We start from the raw sequence: 16,466 nt of genomic DNA on the forward strand, positions 1-16,466 counted from the left end.
ATCTGCAGATTCTGACAGAAATCTCCTTGATCCATCACAGCTGATTTAAATGGCGAGATGACCTCCTCAACATGTCTTGAAGTTCTCCAGAGGCCTGGGAATGAATCATGTGATTCAGGTGTGTTGACCCAGGGTGAGATCTAAAACCTGCAGGACACCGGCCCTCGAGGCCTGGAGTTGCCCACCCCTGCCTTACAATATAAAAATGAATGAATTCAATTGAATTTGTTATCTACAAGAATTGCCCAAAGACAACAGACTAGGTACCTAATTTTCCCAGACAGTAATATGAATAAATAGGGAAAAAAGTTGCTCAATCACAAAATGTTTTCCACATTAAAAATGTCTCATTATGAACTCATTACTCTTTTGCGTCTTACTGGGAACAGCAACCAGTAATACATTTGAGACTGTCACTTCTAGTTTTATTTCTTATAATGCTGCCAAGAAATGAAGCTTCAGCTACGGATAGTTTACATAGTTTACAGCCAAATACTTAGTCGAGCCACATTTTTGAGGCAGGAAAGTATGGCGCCCCAGAAGTGACGTCACATATTACGTGATTCGTTTAGGGTTCATTATTCAATTTCAAATGCACAACCAACTTCAGCAGAATCCAACTGTTGGGTGCGAGCACAGATGCAGCTGCTCGGCCTGCCTGTGACAGTGGCAACTATGGTTACTCTTCGCTTGTTGCTGTGGATCCGTCTATGCTGCAGTAAATATTTCTACTACTATTATTCATTTCTAATCTGCGTCTTTCATACACAGCCACTATATTAAAACCCCATTGCCACCCTATGGAGTGGCTCATCTACCGATCAGAAGGACGGCGGTTCGATCCCCATCTGCTCCAGTCTGCATGCCAAATATCCTTGGGCAAGATGCTAACCCCAGGCTGCTCTCTGATACATTCATTGGAGTGTGAATGTTACATAGAAAGCAATTAAAAAAGCACAGGAAAAAAGTGCTTGTGTGAATGGGTGAATGAGGCATGCTGTATAAAGCGTTTTAATGATCCAGGATAGGAGAAAAGCACTGAAAGAATCAGTCCATTTACCATTTATACACCACATGGGATCAGAAACAGTTGCTTCAATGCAAAATTCAGTTATGAAAAGGAAAGACCTCAGTCAAACTGAACCACTGTTAATTTCACCTCTGTTTGCCCTGTTATGAAGTCCTAGGATCAGAGGTAATAATGACAGTTTTGCAAGGTACTGCAAAACTGACTGCTTGTGAGGTAATGCAACATTAGTGTGCAGGATAGTTAAAGTATGAAATGTAAAGCCATGAGCTACCTTGTAAAATGGCTGGTGATCCACAGGTGAAGGAGCACTGTTTGCCAAACGTGGTTCCCCAAGGACAACTGAATATGGCGTGGTAGACATGAGACTGATCAGGAAAGCCACAGTCTATGGGCTGACAGCTAACGACGCGATCCCATGAACCATGGAAACACTCCAGTTCTGCCTTTCTCTGAAATTAAAACAGGAAGGTGAAAAAAAGACAAGACAATAAACCTGTGAAGCAGGTGATGAGAGTATTTTACTATTGTAGAATAATAGATGTATTATTTTCTACATTTTCCAGTAAAATACCATCAACAATCTTCTACTTTTTGGACAGCAAGTTGTGTAAGTGGTCCTTACATACTGTTGCAGAGATAGATGCTCATATTAAACATGGCCAAAGTCCCATCTGATGAGGTTAGCGGGGGTGTCTCTGTATGACCTCACTGAGAGTGAATATCCATAACATGTCCATCTCAGGCCTCTTATTTCTTGAGATGTGACCAGAGCAGCCCCACCCACCTGACATACAAACCTTTTGTTTTCGAGGGACAGCCAATCATAAATCAGGGCTGTCAAAACCATTTTACATTGTGGGCACACTTTGATCTTAAGTGATCTTTCTCTCTGTCAGTGAAAAACTGAGATATCTTAATATAAGAAATAGACAAACAATTTCAACAGCAAATTGTAAGAAATAAAATGTGTAACATTTTCAAAACAGTTTTTGTAACCAGTTTCCCAGATTATTATGTAATTATGAAACAGAAAATGTCATTTTTTTGTGAACCAATTGTAAAAAACAAAACAAAACGTGCATTTCTATAGTCAACAGTGAGAAAACATGAACATTTTTCTTATTTAATTGTTTATCTATTATTTAACTACTTTGATATAGTATGTAGGGAGGTCTTTATCAGCAGGAAAAGCTATAAAACATATTAAATGTATTAAACTGATTCAAATATATTTAAGTCCAAACATTTATTGCCTCCTTCACATCAAAAGCCCTCCATTGGGTCAGATTGGAGCATTTGTTGGGCCAATTCTGTCATAAATGGATGGGCTTGTTTCAGATCCAGTTCCCAGTGTAGGATAAATGTAGAGCAAAAAGGGTTTTTTTAATGATAAGATCAAGATGATAAGTTAACATTCAACATTTGGTGATAAAGCAACACAATATCCAGTTTACCTGGTGGGGTGGGATCCATCTGCCATTGAGAACTGTAATACTGAAACCTCTGTGGCACTGAACAGTGCAGCGATAGGCCTCGCCTCCTCCTGTACACCTACAGAGACACACTGATATATAGATAGTTCTTTTGCTTGTTGCTTCAGCTCTCTAATTATTCAGTTTCATTCCAAATGACCTACCTGACAGAGGCGTGTTCGATATGAGGAGAACTACAGCTGTCAACCTGACATGGCTGCCTCAGACAGCTATTGCAGGGGTGGAGGGAGGAAAGGAGAAAAGTAGATGGATAAGAGGCAGGGAGACATGCAGGAGAAACAAAAAGCTGTCCCAACGTCCTCTGATCAATACTTGTATCCCAGATGGTAACTTTTGGAAGGTCGAATTTTGGCTATTTGTCTGTAGCGTGTGTGCACGTTTGGATGTGTGTGTGTGTTAAGTAGATAGTTGTGGGAGAGCCCACCCTCTGATGCGCACCCGGTCAGGGCGAAGGTGCTGAAGTGGCAGGAGGTCCTCAGAGCTACCCCTCCCACTGCCACAGTGGGGGAGGAAAGGAGGAGGATAACAGAGGACGTGAGGAAGAATGGCTGAGAGAGGTCGTGGGTCACGTTCACCACCAATGGGTTTCGATGGCATGAGAGGTCATGCGTGCCTGAAGAAATGGAAAGGTTTCAAAGATACAGACCTTAGTTTTTGCTGAATTGTCTGTTGCGTTCTAACTGTGTTTGAAAGATTACAAATGAAGTACCTAACGTGTGGTTCCTGTCAGCGGTGTCAGAGAGGAGAATGGTGACTGTCCGTCGACACTGCTCCCTAGACCATGATCCATCTGACGCCAGGTACACCATCACAGACGCTGCCACTCCAGGATGGGCAAAACCCACCTGTTGCATTGATAATATCAGGTAATATCAGGTAAAAGGCCCAAAGAAAGAAAAACAACATACTATGAACAGAATGTAGTTTTAGGGAGACACGATCTCTGAGTTGCTAGCCACTGACCTCGTTTACAAATATGTGACAACATTCTTGTCCAGCATGTAAAATCACTGCATGTGCACACCAGCCGGCTTTGTTCTTACTACGGTGTAAAAGTTAGCAAATCAGACTCATTCTAAATCATACCTGCAATGTGCATACTGCATACTATTAACTTTGTCAAGACAGCCAGGTCTTCTAAATTTCTTCTTTAATTATAAACAAAATCACGTAAGAAAATATTGATAGATCACAGATTTATCACCTGTTGACTGCACCTGTTTTACTTTTCCCCAGCTGTGTATACTTTCCCTAATTAGACCTGTTTGTTTTCATCTGCCTGTCTATGAGTCTGTGTTTGTGTTCCTTTTGCCTGCAACTGCAAAGTGTGGCTGTGGCTCAAGGAGCTCGAGCAAGGTATCTGCTAATCAGCATGTTAGTGTTTTTATCTATGGCTGCTCCAATCTTTGTGCCAAAGTGACCTTGGGCAACATTCTGAACACTGAGTCCTTTGCATGTTCATCAGAGTGCAAATGTTACATAGAAAGCAAAAGAAAAGTGTGCTTGAGACATACTGAATAACATGCTATATACGAACAAACCCACAACCATTTCTCAACCCTTGACACTTGGAGCATCTCTAAGCTGTGGTCTACTTTTTTCTCTGCCTGATCAAGCTCGGATCTAAACTGGTTTTTGTTGCACACTTTCTGTAATGCTTTTACAGCCACCTGTAAAGAATGCAGAATCTGGATGTTTCATACTTAAGCAATAGATTCTGGGTTCAGTATCACTTTAAAGAAACATTAAAGGAGAAATGAGAATGGGATTCCAAATGAAAGTGCAAGACTGTTAAATTACAGAGCAGGTAGAGATGGGGGTGATGGAATGGCAGAGTTATGCTTTTCAGACAGCACAAGAACAGATATTTAGGGAAAAGGTCGCTTTTCAGAAGCAGACCATTTCAAAGGAAAAACGGTGTTCCTGGGAAATGGGAAATCATAATGAAGGCTTTTCAGACGGTAAAAGAGTCTTTAAGGGAGCCTTCCAGAGCATTTGCAAAGACGTATCTGATAAAGAGGACATCCATAAAAGAAGCAGGGGATGGAAAGATGAGTCATTCAACAAAGAAGTGGATGTGAGAGAGAAAGAGATAAACAAGCATATGCAAAAGGGAAAAGGCAGGTTCCCAACTGCAACGGAGCCTTTAATCCAGAGAGTGACAGACAAGGTGAACGCTATCAGTCAAATCCACAGCTAGTCTACACTTTGTTGCTACCCACAGAGTTGACTGTGGGAACTGTGGCAGTGGAAACATTAAATAATAAATATGAGAACCTGAAATACAACAGTATGAAAAAGTGTTTGCCACCTTCCTGATTTTTGATCTTTTGTTTATCATACTTTAATGTTTCACGTCATCAAACAACTTTAAATACTAAACAAAGATCAAACAAAGTCAACACAAAATGCAGTTTTTAAATGAAGGTGTTTCTAAATAAGGGGGAGAAAATCCAAACCAGCATGGCCTTGAGTGAATCCCCACCCCCGATTAACTGGTGTATCACATCTTTGGAAAGCTGAGTTAAATGTCTCTAGCAACACCCAGGCCTAATTACTGTAACACCTGTTCTCATTCAAGAAATCACTGAAAGAGGACCTGCCTGACAAAGTGGGCTAGACCTAAAGATCCTCAAAAGCCTGACATCGTGCTGCGATCCAAGGAAATTAAGGATCAAATGATAAACCAAGGAATTGAGATCTCTCAGGCTCAAAAAGGTTATAAAGCCATTTCTAAAGCTGTGGGAGTCCAGCAAACCACAGTGAGAGGCATTATCCACAAATGGCGAAAACACTGAACAGTTGTGAGCCTTCCCACGACTGGCTGCCTGACCAAAATTACCCCAAGAGCGCAGCAACAACTCCAAGAGGTCACAAAAGACCCCAGAACAACATCCAAAGAACTGCCTCCCTTACCTCAGTTATGGTCAGCGTTCATGGCTCCACCATAAGAAAGAGACGGGGCAAAAATGGTCTGCATGGCAGAGCTCAGAGACAAAAAGCACTGCTAAGCAAAAGGAACATAAACGCTTGTCTCAGTTTTGCCAGAAAACATCTTGAAGATGTCCAAGACTTTTGGGAAAATACTCTGTGCACTGATGAGAGTGTTGAACTTTTTGGAAGGTGTGTGTCCTTTTACATCTGGTGTAAAAGTAACCCAGCATTTCAGAAAAGGAGCATTATTACCAATAGTAAAAATGGCGGTGGTAGTGTGATTGTCGGGGGCTGTTTTGCTGCTTTAGGACTTGTGGTAAATGGAACCATGAATTCTGCTGTCTACCAAAGCATCCTGATGGAGAATGTCCGGCCAGCTGTTCATAACCTCAAGCTGAAAGCGCACTTGGGTTGTACGGCAGGACAATGATCCAAAACACACCAAGTCCACCTATGAATAGCTTAAGAAAAACAAAATGAAGACTTTGGAGTGGTCTAGTCAAAGTCCTGACTTGAGTTGCAGCTCAACTTCATTTACACCTGGTTAATAATAACATCTACGAGAGATTTCAATCTGGTTTTCGCTCATGTCACAGTACCGAAACTGCTCTACTTAAAGTCACTAACGATCTTCTAATCGGAGCTGACTCTGGTCTTCTCACCATTCTCGTCCTTTTAGATCTGAGCTCAGCCTTTGACACCATTTCTCACTCTGTCCTTCTAAGCAGACTTTCCTCTCTCGGCATCTCTGACACACCCCACGCCTGGTTTCAATCATATCTCCTCGACCGCTCCCAGTTTATTCAACTAAGATCATTCCGCTCTCGTCTATTCCCCGTCACCTCTGGTGTACCCCAAGGCTCAGTTTTAGGCCCTCTTCTCTTTATAATATACATCCTCCCTCTAGGTACCATCTTCCGCAAATTTCATCTTCAGTTTCACTGTTTTGCTGATGACACCCAGTTATATCTCTCTTGCAAACCTGATTCCTCCCTCCCACCTTCTTCCCTTACAGAATGTCTATCCGAGTTAAAATCCTGGTTTACCTCTAATTTTCTAAAGCTCAATGAGGATAAAACTGGGATCCTCCTTATTGGCACCAAATCCAACCTTTTGAAGGCGAACCATTTCTCACTCACCATCGATAACTCCACAGTTTTCCCTTCTCCTCAGGTTAAGAGCCTTGGTGTCATCCTAGACAGTTCACTTTCCTATAAATCTCACATCAGTAATCTCACCCGTTCTGCCTACTTCCATCTACGTAACATTAACAGATTGCTTCCTTCTCTTTCCACCCAGTCTACATCCATTCTTGTCCACAGTCTTGTTACCTCCCGTATCGACTACTGCAATTCTCTTTTGCATGGTCTCCTCCAAAAATTCCTCCATAAGCTTCAACTGGTTCAGAACTCTGCTGCTCGCATTATCACCAGAACCCCTCCTACCAGCACATCACCCCTGTTCTTCAGGAACTTCACTGGCTCCCTGTGAAATTCCGGATAATTTTCAAACTTCTTCTGCTCACCTTCAAGGCCATTCATAACCTCGCTCCTCCTTACCTTTCTGACCTGTTAACCACCACCTGTTCTGCCCGTTCACTTCGTTCTTCTTCTTCTATCCAGCTTGCTGTACCTTCCTTCCACCTCACCACCATGGGAAGCAGAGCTTTCAGCTGCTCTGCTCCCAGGCTGTGGAACTCTCTGCCCCCAGAAATAAGAAACATTGGTTCTCTCCCCCAGTTTAAATCCCAACTCAAAACTCATCTGTTCAAATCTGCATATTCACTGTGAATCCACTGTTTGTTCATTTTATCTTGTGCTTTTATTTTATTGTTCTTATTCTGCCATTGTTTTACTAAGTGTTTTATCCTACTGTAAAGTGTCCTTGGGTGACTTGAAAGGCGCTCATAAATAAAATTTATTATTGTTATTATTAATCTAATTGAGATGCTGTGACATGACCTTAAAAAGAGCCCGAAACCTTCCAGTGTGGCTGAACTATAACAATTCTATAAAGACGAGTTGGCCGAAATTCCTCCACAGCACTGAGTAAAAGACTCATTGCCCGTTATCGCACACGCTTAATTGCAATTGTTGCTGCTGTGGATGTTAAGGTTTAGGGATCAATCACTTGTTCACACAGGGCCATGCAGATTTGAGGTTTTATTTTTTCATCTTAATAATAAACCCCTTAATTTAGAAACTGCATTTTGTCTTTACTTGTGTTATCTTTGTTAATATTTAAATTTGTTTGCTGACTGGACACATTTAAGTGTGACAAACGTACAAAAAATAGGAAATCAGGAAAGAACAAACACTTTTTCACGTCACTAAGTCTGGAATTGAAAGGCAGGTCTGTGCGCCGTCCCGAACACGATCAGGACATCAGTGTGAAGCGCTGCAGGGAAGCAGCGCTCAATATATCACTATACAACCCAATATCACAAAACGGGACCAGCATGTCCATTTCATGCTTTGCATGAAGGTTTCTCACAAATCAACACTTAGTAAATGACATATTATGTTTGTGACTCATTTTGAAATGATTACGAACAGAGTAACAAAGTAATGCTTTTTGTTGCTGTAGTTCTTTTTTATGGAGCTTTAATGAATTCTAATTATAAAATATGAATTCAGAACGACTAAAAGCGCTATTTGTGATTGCAAATTAGTATTATTCCATTAGATGCCAGTATTTTAATAACTTGTGAACCTTTTAAGTATTTAATTATGAATGATGAGTTAATTATATAACACTTAGTTTTCCACTAATAAAACAATGGTAATTATAATTTTGATGATTAGTGCCCGTCGGGTGGAAGAAATAAGCATCAAATCTCAATAAAGAACGAGCAGAAGGTTACTCATGATTTGGTAATCATCTACAGATCATTAGAAGTCATAATTAATAGTTGACCTAGAAAATAACCAAATATAGTTACCAATACAGGCCATGAATCGTGTGTGTGTGTGTGTGTGTGTGTGTGTGTGTGTGTGTGTGTGTGTGTGTGAGACAGCAGCCTGTTTGAGTGACCCTTGAATGCCATTTGAAGAAGTCCCAGAGAGCACTGGCAGCTGCTCAATAAAGAGAAATCACCCATATTCACACGTACATAAACACACTTGCCTTTAGCCAAAGTGAATGTTCCAGGTCGTTGTTTATGTCAGACTGGGCTGTGCACGGGAACCAGGCATCAGGGGGCAAATTCTCACTCCCCTGCAGGTGATGGTACGTGCAGAGCTGCGCACCAAAGAGGGGCAAGCAGAGCAAAAAAGAAAGAGTTACTGAAAGTGTTCATTTACCTTACTAAGGAAATGCATGCTATGTATGCAAGAAGTCAGGGAAAGCTAGAAAAAAAGAAGCAAAATTAATCTCAGACAACACAACTTATTCAGATCAGTTTATTTTTTATTAGGGTACTCTTTTGTGTCAGTCATGACCCAATGAAATGATTCATATGTCCCTGAGACGGGCGAGGCTCACGACCAACCCAAAGAAGCTTGCAGTTAGAGGGCAGGAGGTATAGTTCCTGGGGTACCACTTGGGAGGCGGGCAGTTGAGTCCTCATGTGGACAAAACAACAGCCATCTCATTCTGCCCGCGTTCCAAGACCATAAAAGACGGGGCCGTTCTTGGGGCTGGCCGGTTATTAACGTCGGTTAGTAAATGCATCGAGTTGATGTCATGTCATTAGCTGATTCACATTAACAAGGAGTGAAACAGGTATAGCTGCGAGGTCACATATCATCAACAAGGCATTTTCACCAAAGAACCACCACTGACTGAAATAATGTCTCTTTTTTTGGCTGTTCTCTGTAAATATTTCTATGTGATGCTGATGTTCTGTCATTACGGACCAAAACCTCTGAGGACTCTTTCCACCGTCTTGTTGGATCATGAAGAATTCGGTCTGAGGGCAAAAGGCGTTCTAACCTGGTACTAGCAAGGTGCACCTGAGTGCTGCAATATGTGAAACTCCATTAATGCAGGTTCTTGTTTCAATGCACGTTTTTATAGAATATAATCACTTTTCTTCATGCATCTCCTGAGTGTCCAACAGCGTTAGAATGAAAAGACTGCAAACATAAAACAATACAAATAAGCTGTGAAATTACCCTACGCTGTGATAACTCCCGTTTTTATAAAGATGCATTCAAGGCAGATTATTTTGTAATCATCAAAATGATTTTCGTTGTTGTTTGATTTGATTTTAACTTGATGACTGACAAGTTTGGCTTTAAAATCTATAAACAAGAAATATTTCAATCATCCAACTTTGAGATTCTGGAAATTGTCTTTGGTGGTGAATCTAAAGAATTTATACTAAAAAGCAGCATTGTCCAAAAATGCATCGAGCAGCGGTGAGGACTTTCAAAGTGGGCTCCATGCTGACTTTATTGTCATCTGGAAGTCTTTTACGTGCTCTGTGGTTGGTATTTCATACCTTTGTAAGCGATGGTTCCCCAGTGGCAGCATGGGCCGGGCAACGGGTCCGGTCCTGGTGAGAAGCTGTGGCAGTGCTCGCCCACTGGTCAATGTACCCCAAAGGTGTAAAGTAACCACAGTCCTGAACACTGGAACTCCTCTCAAATTCCTCACACACACCGTCACCATCAAAAACATAACACTGACTGGGTTCACCTTGGGAGACAGGGAAAGAATGAGAAAGGAGGATTTATGACAGAATATAAAGCCTGGTTTCTTAATCTGGCAGGGTATCCAATCATCCCCCACTGTTAGACTGTCATCCAAATCTATTTGTCAGTGAACCAAATCTGAGCAAATCTATTCTATTCTATTTTCGTTGGCCACTGTTAATGATAGCCACGTCAGCTGAAGCATATCTGACTCTCTGCACTGTCAACAGACTGTAAATTACACTGAGAAATGAACTCTGACTTCAATTAAATATTAAAGATTAAAGTAATTTGGTGATATTAACGAGGAGAAACCTAATATGTGACTTGGTATCTGCGGATAAGCAAGTCGCAGCAGCAGCAGTGTAACAGCATGAATTACAAAAAACTGTCAAAGCAGTGTCAGACAAGACAAAAACACAGACAAAAATATGCCTTTTTCTATTTTATTGTCTCTCTTGCTATATTTAGATTTTTTTCCACATGAACTGAACTTTTAATAACTCTAAAAATTAATCAGTGGTAAGGGAAGATAAGGGAAATAAAACTTTCCACCATGAATTAAAGCAGCAGCAGCGCTTTTATGGCAGAATTTCTGTGAACTAGGGCTGACCCACGGATTCTGACACTCTTGATGGACAAATATGCGCTCATTGAGATGTGCATGGGAAAATATAAAGGGTATAAAAAGAAACTTTCGAGCAACATTTCAGGCCTGCAGAAAGATGTTCCATCAGATCCAAAGCATTAGTCATTGATTATATGTAGTTTAATGTAAACTTCCTTTAATGCTGGTCTTTATCAATTAAATCATTTCAACAAAATGAGAAGTGAGACTGAAAGTTCCACATTGTGTCATGTGTGGCCTATTTCTTTTCCATATAGCAAAGGTCATCAAGTTCCATGTCCTTAACTTGACTTTTATTGCTGCTTAAGGATTTCAATGACACAAAGTAGAGTAAAGGCCTTTAAAATCGTGACGGACAGATTAACAGATGATGCAGACGACATTGTGATCTGTAGTTTTAGTAGGGAGCGAGCCTGGAGAAGTGGTATGCTCTAGAGAGAAAAGAATGAAAATTAGTAGTAGAGACAGAATAGATTGGTGTAAACGAGAGGGAGACTGGTGTGACACTGAAGCTGCAAGGAGAAGAGGTAGTGAAGGTGGATGAGTTTAAATACCCAGGGTCAACGATTCAGAGAAACGGATAAGAAAAGTGAAAAAGAGAGTGAAGGCAAGGTGAGTGATCTGTGACAGAAGAAGATTAAAAGGGAAGATTTACAAGCTGGTAGTGAGACGTTCTGTAATGTACGATTTCAAAGTGGAGTTGAAGATACTTTTATATGTTTTTTGGAGTGACCACGAGGATAAGAAACTAGTATACTAGAAGGACAGCTCAGGTCGAGTGATTTGGAGACAAAGAGAAAGAGGCGAAGCTAAGATGGTTTAGACGGTTTAGACAAGTACAGAGGAGGTATAGTAGTTACACTGGGTAAAGGATACTAATGGAACTAACTGTTCATAGAAGAAAAGAGGAAAACCACAAGGACGGTTCATGGATGCTGTGGGCACAACAGGGCATTGCCAAATAAGAAACAGAAGTAAAGTCTTACAAGGCAACAACAGCGATATGTGTTAAAAATGTTAACACATAGTTTTATTCTAACTACGTGTAAATGATTTGTCTTGCAGTATAACAGACCACAAGTGGAGAAGTGAATATAACAAGCTACAGCAGTGTCTCACAGAAAAAGTGAAAGCATATAATGCAGCAGGTATTCATAAAAAGGGCGGCAGACGTTACACACTTCAGACGTTTGGCCTCATGAACATGCGAACAGCTGCAGAGGTCACACAGACAGAAAAACAATGATGCACAATTGGCTTCAATTAATCAATGGAAACATGGTTCTGATAAAAAAGCAAATTAGGCCATTCAGAGCCATATTGTCCTCTTTGGCAATATTAGACTACATGAACTCAACACTCATCCCACCCCTGTTGCGGCTACACCTGTGGAAAATGATTAAGTCATTTTAATTCCAAATGTTGTATTTATCAGGCTTGACAAAAAAGGAACTGATTGACAACCTTTGATGTCACTATTAAGGCCATCTGTTTTTCATTCAGGTCTGCATGCTGCAACCATACTGTGCAACCTTTATTTAATCAGGCATTTAAAAGAAACAATTAAAAATCTGTAACCTCAATTTAAAAAAAGGAAAATGAAAGCAGTCCTTTTTAAAGCCATTAAAAAAATCCAGCTTGTCCACAACCAATCTGTGACAGGATGGACTTAGAAGTAGTTGGTGCAAACAGAACAGAGACACAGATGCGGCATAGTGGGAGTTAACTGGGTCAAGCAAATGTGGCAAGAAAACCCAAACAAATATTCTGTCTATGACTAAGACGTACAACTGAATAATTGGTTTTAAGTGTTGCAATTTGTAAAAACCTGTTTTTGCCAAATGGTTTTCCTTCCTAGTCATGATGTCTTTTATTGTAAAACAAGGGATGTAATAACTTCAGTCACGGCATAGCAAGCCCTGGTGGGGGGGGCCGTTTCCCCCTGACAAATAAATTGACTGGATGACGGAAATTCTAGCCCTGTAACAAGCTTAAAAACTTGAATAACTACCATCCAGCTGCCAGAAGAAACAACACACGGCCTGAAATGAAAGCAGTGGTCACACTGTGTCATCTCAGCTTATCACACCTTCATATGGAATATTTCTTTTATCGGCTGAGAGCATGAACTCTGAGGCTGCGGAGGAACACCGCATACCACAGCAGTGCAGCTGATTCATTTATTAATGACAGTACTGCGTGCTCTCATCCAGCCAGTCTATATGAGAAGCAGCGACTTGTTGACAAGCCTGTGACGTGACATAATGAAATCGTGCATGGCGTTCACCTTCTTCGTGCCCTCTGATTGGCTCAGCTCTTCCATGTTGCACTTTATGAACGTGTTTACTTAACTTCAAAGGAGAAAAACACACAATGACAGAGGCACGGTTCTCAACTCTGTGCTTACAATGGAGTGTTTTGGGTAAAACCCCTTCCATGTTGTGTTGTTTTGTGGCCTGTCTGCATGCTTCAGATTGGGTGAGGTGCGGACACAGAGTATTGTTGTCTTGCAGCGGAATTGCAAATGATGGGGGCGCTCTCTGCGGCTTCTTTGTTTAGCTTTACTATGATTTTGGTACTTTTTACTGTTTTTTAACCACCTGGTCTATTGTTATTGATGAATGAACTAAATTCCCAGACATGGACTAAAATTGGATTAGGCCTATTTTATAAACTAGGTGCCAGATTGATATAAAAATCACGGTGTTTGTGAAAACTTTGGTGCAAACGATGGCTTTTGGATCAGCACTACTGCTCTATAATCCTAAAAAAAAGGTTTTAGTCATAGAAACATAGTCGGCCTGTCAGTCCTACACTGAGGAAGACTGCTTGTAAGAAAGGAAACTAGTCAGTTTCATTGTTGTTCACTTGGAAACAGATCAGAGTATTTAAAGGACATTTAGCAGAACACCAAGGCCACATTTTCAAAGTGAGGATTAACAGGTGAATCTTTTTTGTCTGTGACTAAATCTTGGACAAAGCTGCTTTATGGCAACTGCACAAGCCACTGAGCCACAAACGACTTTTTGTTAAGGTTTCTCATCTTACTGCAAATCTTCAATTGTTTATTGTATATATTACAGGAACAAATTGTTCTTGTATAAATCTCACCAAAGCTCAACCCCTCCCCCCAAAAAGCATAACCACAGCAGCTCTTACCTAATTCGAGCCGTCTTATTGGGTATAAAAACTAGAAATAATGAACCTCATCACCCCTCTTGCTTGCACTTGATTCGCTTCGGGCAGTCAGAGCTACAAGGTGGCCCTTCAATCACCTAACTGTGGGGTCACTGTACAAAATCTAGCAGAATAAAGCCTTTGACTGTGTTTATGATCCCTGACTGAAGGGAGCTGGCTCACTGCTGCAGATGTGACTTGATAACAAAAAAATGTATGACTTATTTTAGCTGAAGGATATCAAACAAAATGAAAAATGGACACTATGTCCAAAACGCAAGTGTTATTGTAAGCTGATTTTTGCAATTCAAAACCAAAGCATGATCTCTGATAAAAATCAATTAACTTCATTTATCAATATTCCAAGGTCAACACTAAATCACCAGAGAAACATGCCTGACACATGTTTTCAGACTACACCGTGTACTTTACTGCTGAAAAGTGTTTTCCGGATGCTTCTTTGCCAGCCTCATGTCAAAATACTTTTCTGCAAAAGACTTGTGACCACTTATCACCCCTCAGCTCATCTGTTTTCGCTTATGTTGCTGTGATGTTACATTAATGGTTTGTGGAATTCATTCAAGCCAGAAGCTTTTATGTCTTGTAAATTAAATTTGATTGGGTTGAATTTTTCTGTCTCTTAATGCTGCTGCATGCACAAATGTGAGATTTCTGGCCACTTAGTGACCACTCCTTCACACTAAAAGTTCACATAGTATTCGTGTTTTGCATGTAAGACAGAGTCGGTTCGTGTTATGTCTGGTAATTAAAAAAAAAACCTCAAACAGTTTGACAGGCTTCCAATTTTAAACTGTGTGTAAACTCGAAGCAGCAGAGACAGTGAATGGCACTCACCATTGCATTTAAAGCCCATCTCCTTGCCGCATCTCTTAGAGCAGCCATCGCCATCCAACAGATTACTGTCATCACATTCTTCTGTCCTACAGAGAGAGGACCATCATTATCAATGCCCTGTGTAATTAGTCACCAATGTTATCAGCATGTTAATGTGCAACATACCCCTGTATGAGGCCATCTCCACAGTAAGGCTGTCCATGTGTGTAGAGAAGCGGTGGCGAAGCGTCACTGAGCTGACCATCAGCTTCCACCTGGACTGTGTACTTGTACTTAACTCCCTGTGTAACAGACCTGGGAAGAACAAGAACAGAGACAAGAAACTGTTGTGTAATGTTTCCTTTGGCATTATAAACTTATAACAGAAGATTGTTCCAGTCTTCAAAGGAGCATTTACCCACATTTTTACTGCATTGTGTTATGAACTGATCATATAATGTTTATAGACTTGATTATAAATGGCTTTGAGTCAGTCGATACTTAATAAAATAAGAATTTTGTGCATAATGGTGCCAGTTTGCTGTACTTTTTAAAAAAGAAATACTGTTGTGCTACGTAGGAAGGAAGCATTGTATTTATTATGTTTTCAAACAGATTCATTATGCTTTAATCCTGTTGGATTCTGTAAGCAATCGCCAAAAAAGTGGAATTTGCTCTCCCTGTAACCTTGTATTATCCAGTGACCTTAAAGCCTCATAGCAGGAAGTATGTGTAACAGTACCACGGCTAATGTGTCTGGACTATTGATCTGTTTTGGTGTGCTGAGGCTATAAAAAGACCGTCCTCCCTGTTTTCTTAGCACAAATAAACTGCCCCTGCATCCACCTGGGGTAGACCAGGAGTATCACACAACTGCATTATCTAAGGTGTGTCCAATTTCACCAGACTCTAGAAATTTCCTTTATTAATTATGTATAAGTGAAGGAAATGAAGGTTGTGAAAAACGTCCTCATTTCCTGTTGATCTAAACTGTATCTATAGTCTGCTATATCTTCTGCCACAACTCCTCTCTCTTCTTTGTTCTTAGAGGCCTGACATTACATCAATCGGGCATAACATCATGACCATCTGCCCAATAATGTGTTGGTCCCACCTTTTTCTGTCAAAACAGTCCTGTCCCACCGAGGCATGGAGTCCTCTAGACCCCTAAATGTGTGCTGTGGTATCTGCACCAAGATGTTCCCAACAGATCCTTTAAGTCATTGCAAGGTGGGGCCTTCATGGATTGGACTTGTTTGTCCAGCATGTCCCACAGATTCTTGAACGAAGACCATGACAACACTTCAGACTCGTTATCGTACTCCTCGATCCATTTCTGAACCATTTTTCTTTGTGCCAGTGTGCATTGCACTGCTTCCTCCAGTTTGCCTTCTTGCCCTACTACAATAGACATTAAGTCTGTGTGGCGTGGCGTGGCGGGGCGGGGCGTGGCCTGTGGTGCCGTGCAGAGGAGGTGGACGCACCTGCACGGCATCCGCAATCACGCCCCGCCGAATTAAATATTGTACTGGGTCCTGTGGTTGGGGTTGTTGTGATAATGTTGAGCGGGCAGCGGGAGAGCTGCAGCTCTGTGACTATTGTTGACAGCAACCGTCAAAGCATTAATAAAAAGTATCAAAATGCCACTGGGTCTGCCGTGTATGTTTACAGTTTTAATTCGGCGGGGCGTGATTGCGGATGCCGTGCAGGTGCGTCCGCCTCCTCTGCACGGC

General features: G+C 41.1%; 1 protein-coding gene across 1 annotated transcript in view; it reads right to left on the reverse strand.

The window, feature by feature from the left end:
- The window catches only part of pappa2 (pappalysin 2), an 87,198-nt gene that overhangs the window by 33,594 nt on the left and 37,138 nt on the right, over positions 1-16,466 (reverse strand). Inside the window, exons 12-20 of the mRNA XM_085253771.1 lie at positions 14,920-15,048; positions 14,755-14,840; positions 9,902-10,098; positions 8,584-8,697; positions 3,233-3,368; positions 2,962-3,136; positions 2,667-2,732; positions 2,485-2,581; positions 1,302-1,479 (exon numbers count right to left, since the gene is read on the reverse strand). Coding sequence (XP_085109897.1) covers positions 1,302-1,479; positions 2,485-2,581; positions 2,667-2,732; positions 2,962-3,136; positions 3,233-3,368; positions 8,584-8,697; positions 9,902-10,098; positions 14,755-14,840; positions 14,920-15,048 — 1,178 coding nt within the window. The remainder of the gene's footprint in view (positions 1-1,301; positions 1,480-2,484; positions 2,582-2,666; positions 2,733-2,961; positions 3,137-3,232; positions 3,369-8,583; positions 8,698-9,901; positions 10,099-14,754; positions 14,841-14,919; positions 15,049-16,466) is intronic.

Source organism: Mchenga conophoros, linkage group LG18 (genome assembly GCF_057382185.1).
Source record: "Mchenga conophoros isolate Kocher_MC1m ecotype Shallow Benthic linkage group LG18, M_conophoros_male_GT1.1, whole genome shotgun sequence".
NCBI classification, from domain to species: Eukaryota; Metazoa; Chordata; class Actinopteri; order Cichliformes; family Cichlidae; genus Mchenga; species Mchenga conophoros.